At 32.8% G+C, this 6000-nt stretch overlaps 1 protein-coding gene across 4 annotated transcripts in view; it reads right to left on the bottom strand.

Moving 5' to 3' along the window:
- Positions 1 to 1581: 1581 nt before the first annotated feature.
- The window catches only part of Tmem196 (transmembrane protein 196), a 63301-nt gene continuing 58882 nt past the window's right edge, over positions 1582 to 6000 (bottom strand). For 2 of the 4 annotated variants that reach the window (XM_051152560.1, XM_051152571.1), the window contains exons 4-5: positions 4916 to 4989; positions 1582 to 2637 (exon numbers count right to left, since the gene is read on the bottom strand). In XM_051152560.1, coding sequence (XP_051008517.1) covers positions 2631 to 2637; positions 4916 to 4989 — 81 coding nt within the window. In that variant the 3' untranslated portion in view covers positions 1582 to 2630. The remainder of the gene's footprint in view (positions 2638 to 4915; positions 4990 to 6000) is intronic. The other 2 variants (XM_051152566.1, XM_051152577.1) reach the window with 1 other exon arrangement.

Genomic DNA, 6000 nt, shown 5'->3' with positions numbered 1-6000 from the left:
GTATTTTCAAAGCATACAACTTTATTACATAAACATCAGGAGTCACTATACAACGACTTCAAAGCAGATGTGTATGTGTGTATCACACGCATATACACACAGACAAACATATTTTTAAATTTCCAAAAAGAGAGAGATTTTTCTTTCTGCACTTAAAGTATACTCCATACCAGTCTCACATATATTTTCCTAATTTAGTGTCACATTATATTTCCTCGAGGGTAGCTTTATACTAAAACTAGGATGTAGGCACTCATGTGTTTGATTCCTTGTCAGCTGGTTGTCAAAATTAAATTTTAAATTGCTTGAATAATGTCCTCTTCACTTTCCCCACTTATCTCAAGAATCGTCTCATATTCTAAGTAAATCACTTCAATTTGGGCTAGGAAAACATGTGATTGAAATAATTACATTTAAAGACATGTCTAGAATTGATGACACACACACACTGTGAACTATGTAGGTAACTGCAGTAATTGCATTTCTTTTTAACTGTGTTTCAAAGCAGTGATAGCCTACCTTGGTCTTTTAATATGTGCTTTTATAAACAAATTCAAAAGGCATTAAACATGTTGATGTAATCTAATTCTGTATTTTACAACATGTCTACAGAGAAATGCTACAAAAAATTAGAGTCAATGGTTTCATTTCTAAAGATGGAGTTATCTCCAGCATAAATTTGGTAGAACAATATGTACATCAGATTTCTACATTTTTACAGTTTATATATTTAGTTGCAAGTATCATGCCTATGTGCAGCATGAAAGAAATAGTGATGATGCTGATTAATTATTAAGATTGAATCTATGGACACTATTTGTAATATACCAGACAATGAAGTACCCAAATGAGTGAGGAAGAGTTCAAAACTAAACAGAGGCCATTTATTTCTGTTCAGCCAGAATTTTCTAAGGAGCTCATCTTCACAGGTTGAATGATAACTTTGTCAAAGGCTCACAGTACCCTTAGACCAAATTATTGCTGTTTTGTTAGCGCAATGAAAACTCATTGTGTTCTCATACTGAGCATTAAATACATTAGTTTAACTGTGATTAAGTAGCTCACAAAAATGAGTTGAAATTTGCTTAGTGTTGGGAATCAATAAAAAATATAGTACAGGGTTACTCATTTAAAAATACTAATTTGTATGTTGTAAGAGATTAATTTTCATAAATATTTTTAAAGTCCATGCTATTTGTTCATTTACACATATTGTTGGTTGCTATTTTAATATTCCATTATGGAAGAGAATTGACTCTAGCTATATGAATGTCAATTTATCTTTGAATTTTCTTATACTGAGAACTCCTTTAGTATGCATTGAATATATACTTTCTCAGATATGACCTTCATGTTAATCATCAGAGGAAATAAAACAGCTAAATAAAATATAGCAAAGGCAGTGTTAACTTCATTTAGGGTATCATTTCCCTTCTATAGAGCTTAATATGGCTGAAAGTTATTTGAAATAAATGTATCAGGAATAATCATAAATAATAATTTTTGTTTATAAATACAGACTTATATGATTGAACTTAAACTTTTAAATAAATATTAGCAATTTTACATAAACACCATAATCATAGTAAAATACCCAACGGGTAAGAAGTTTATACTTATGCTTCAATCTAAAAGGCACTCAGCTCCATACATGTCAGCCACCATGCTTGTCTATACACAATAGACTTAGGAAAAAGAAGGAAGTGGACAGATAGAGTAGAAATTAAATATGTGACCTTGTGGGCTTAGAAAGCTTTTGAGCAACAGCCTTCTCACACGGGATGGAATAACCTCATACCATAACAATTTCTTTATTACCTATTTACATTCATATAGCTATAAATATATGCTGTGAGCATTTTCTGTATTTACAATATATATACAGCGATGTATACACAATACTTTATTCTTAGGCTCATTCACAGACATGCAGATCAATCTGCACAGCATAATGAAAACATTTATTTTATTCACTTACAATTTTTCACTTGTTGAAAAGTGCAAAAATATTATACATAGTAATATTCTTTCCCACACTAAGAAATTACCTTTATGCTGTAGTATTTATAATTTACAAATAAATTATGAAATATAGTCCATTCACAAATTGAAATTAATTACAATGTTGTTGCAACAATGTGTTTCTGAGGTTTTGATGTTTTAGCATACTTGAAGTCATTTGTCTTTCAAAACAAAGACATCAATAAATTATTTTTAGTTCTTGATGTGTTTACTTTTGAATTATTCATAAAATAGATAATTGTAATTCTAAAGCTCATGCTAGTCAAATAGTGTTTGTGTACAGTATTAAACATTGCTGTTCCATTTATTTTTCTGGAACTCTTCTTCAGAACAATTGGTCAGTCTGCCGAGATAACTAAGCTACATTTCTGGAAGGTTTATAGCCTCTAGAAAAGGCAAGAGTGTAAGAGAGGCAAAATTAAGAAGGAATAATTTTATGGATGCTCAGGAGAAATAACCTCAAATGAAAGAACCATTTTAACTGCAACTCACAGGTCTTCAGCCTCTCCTGCCTCATGAACAACCTGAAAAATGTTCAGTTCTTTAAAACATCGACTGCACTCTTCCATTAAATATCAGTTGTGGTGCTCCATTGCTCACGTTGTCTGTCATCTCCTGTTATCAAAATAACATGAACTGATTAAAATCCACTTTCAGAGTAAGACATTGATATGCTAGATAGACACACAGAAATTGCAAGCCAATGAAAACCGTTTTTGTTTTTTTGTTTTTTTTCTGGGGAGGGAGCGGGGGGAGGACAAGAATTGCTACTGTTGCTGTGACTTAGGAAATGAAAATTTATGGCATCTTGTAGCACATGAAAAATTTGAAGTGACAGCTCAGGCTTATTTACATAAATAAATTCACTCTCTATCCACATGCCCAAGTTTCCCCCTTTTCTTCAACTCTGTTTTGGAAGAAACTAACCTAGAAAAAAGATGCCTAAGTCACCAGGTTTCCCCAATACACAAGCTCCTCTGCCAAACACATCAATAAAGTGCCGACACATTCTACAAGTGTTATAGAAGCGCGCGGGGCCTTTATGTTTGCAGTGAGAAAAACGTTGGCTGTGTTTAGGCTTTATTTTGTTTTAAACAGGGTCTAGAAATGTAGCCCAGACTGGTGTTAAACTTGTTGTGTAGCTCAGAGTTGCTTCAAACTTGCAATTTTTCTGCCTTAGCCTCCTGAATGTTGAGATCCTAGGGCAAACCATCATGGCTATCACTTATATAGTAAGAAACAATAATGAAAACTTGGAGCATGTTTTTAAAGGACCCAGGGAAATGTGCTTTGGAAGATGTGAATATAAAGATGGGAAAAATAAAATAACATAAAAATTTACACTTGAAATTATGAGAAGTATTTAAATGAACTTTGGATGATTTGTTTGATTTGAGAGAAGGTTGTTTTTTTTTTTTTTTTTTTTTAACCCAGGTTTTTTAGAAACACTATATACCTGAGATGGCCTAAAATTTCTGATCCTCTTGTTTCCTTTTTCTGAGTTTTAGAAACCCAGGCATAGTGTCACTGCAACTGGCCTACATGATGCTCCAGACACTAGGCAAACACTCTACCAACTAGGTCACATCCCTAGACCCCGTTTATTAGCTACCAAGGCTTTTCTTATACAACGAGAAGTCATGAGACCAGAAGGCCGTTTACATCTATCGAAGTACACTGCTTTATAGATAGTATATTAGCAAAATTGTCTGTTATCCAAGATGGACAAGTCTATACTTCAAGTTGACTTTCAAAAGGGCAGCAAAAATTTCAAGTAAAGCTGTTTTCTTAGTCCTCTGCTTGCTTGTTTCTATCTTGTTTCTGCTGAGGAGACTTTTAAGAATGAGCACAATAAAAGCAGGCCTGAAAACATGGGGTTGTTGAGCTGGCGTTAAGTTTATAAAAGCTGAGTGCCGCCAAGATTAAACAAACTTAGTTCCTAATATAATAAGTATTAAGTTCAATGAAGCACATTTTCTTATTTATCCTGCTATGAAAGAAAGAAAACTACTTAGTAAGTAAACAGAAATAAGAATCTCACCTGCCATTTCCTTTTCATGAAAATACTTTAAAAAACCCCTAAAACTCATAAAACTAAACTATCAATATTTTTGTAAGATTTTAAGAAAAATGTTTTCTAAAATCTTATAAATTCAAAGAATTTTCTTAACTAGATTCATTCAAACACAGACACAGTAAACTTGCTGATAAAAACTAATAGTGAAAGTTAGTTTTAAATGGATGAGTCTCATCATTTTATTTGCAAATTAGCATTTCCAATTTAATAAAAGCATACATCTAATCTGGGCAAGAGCAGACTTGGATGTTTAGAAATAAATGTACTTCCTTCAAATGGGATGATAATGTAACTTTCTGCATTCCCAGTTATTCTCTTTGGCCAAACCAAGAGCCTTAAATATTTATTGTTCACAACTGGAAATATGTGACATACATTGGAAATGTGCTATATCAGATAATTTACCAAAAGTAACATTCAGAATTTGTCTTTCTGTTTGTGTAATTTTGGCATGACATAAATATAGAGTTCATCTTTATCCAGACTCATCTATTATGAAAAGCACAGTTATCATCTGTGAATGATGATGCTGAGTCAGAGTTGTGATGCTGCAGAGAACAAAAGGAATTGTGAATCATCCAAACGGAACTGTGTTTGGATGCTTAGAGGCAGGCTGAATTTTTAAAATACTCAACTTTGAAGCTGTAAGACTCTGCCATGTAAGGTTATGTCAGCTCCTCAGAGTATCCCTTCTAAAAGTGATACTTTGAGGAACGTACAGCATCAGCACAGACTGATCCGCTGACATCATGGCTTTCTAATAGAGGCTTCCTGTAGCAACATTACAACATGGTAACTCCCTAGAAGTCAGCGTACCTTGTAGGTAACTCTGGTGTCGGAGGCACCACCGGGCAGCTGGGCAAGTCGGTTATTTCAATAGCCCTCAATCTCTAATGTAAATATAACAATTATACAATAAATATTGAACAAACATATGCAAAGAAAGTCTAAAAAACACTAGCATAAAGACAGAACAAAATGGAGCTGCTATCACAATTTGCAATAATGCAACAATTTAATGACCTGCTTGAAAACTAGTAAGTCCTTCTATTTATAATGTCAATTCTATTTTGAATGACATGTACAGATCATCCCACAATTACTTCTTGAGACAGTTAATGAGAATCTCTTCTCCTTATATATAGATAGTATACAAAATGAAGACAGATGAAGTATAAAATAAATATTTCTTAACCTGAAAATAACATTATAAAGAAATATGCATAACTCTTGATACAATTTCTTTTATGCTATGATTGTATAATTTTATTTTCAAGAAATAAACCAAAATATAATTGTTCATTATCTTAGTGAGCTGATTTTATGGATGATTATGTTTTCCTAAATAGATGAGGTAACAGGACTGAATTTAGAAATGTGTACCGAATGTAATAGGAGCACATATAGCTCTTTCTATATTATTTGCTCCTTAATGCAACTAACATAAGTTTCTGTTTGAGTAAGTTTCATGAAAAATTATGCAAGCAGCATTGTGCAAAATACAGGCAAAGCCATCCTAATGTGCATGGCATTTAGATGAGAGTTCAATGAAGCTTTATATGGATTGTAATGTCTGCACTGATAGACAAGGCTTTTTGTTGCCTTACTAAATAGCCTCTTTTATGCGTGAGGACCCAATTTACATAATCAAATGCATCTACTTGTAAGCACAAAGGTTGTACTGGAAAAGAGAATTCGTGTGATTTCTAAAGTTGACGTTTTTGGGTGGAGGCTGTATTTAGTTTGTGTATTTCCTCAGTATAATACATACCTATCTTAGGTAGAATCCATATTTATAAGGTGCTTAATAATTAATAAAATGGTATCTTAGAGTTATGTTTTTAAATAGACAGAGGCTATAAAATTCTGTTGAAAGTGTCTGTGCTTATGAATCACAGAGA

The sequence above is a fragment of the Acomys russatus genome, chromosome 1 (genome assembly GCF_903995435.1).
Source record: "Acomys russatus chromosome 1, mAcoRus1.1, whole genome shotgun sequence".
NCBI lineage: Eukaryota > Metazoa > Chordata > Mammalia > Rodentia > Muridae > Acomys > Acomys russatus.
The sequence above is the reverse complement of the archived record's forward strand: the minus strand, read 5'-3'. Positions and strand labels throughout refer to the sequence as shown.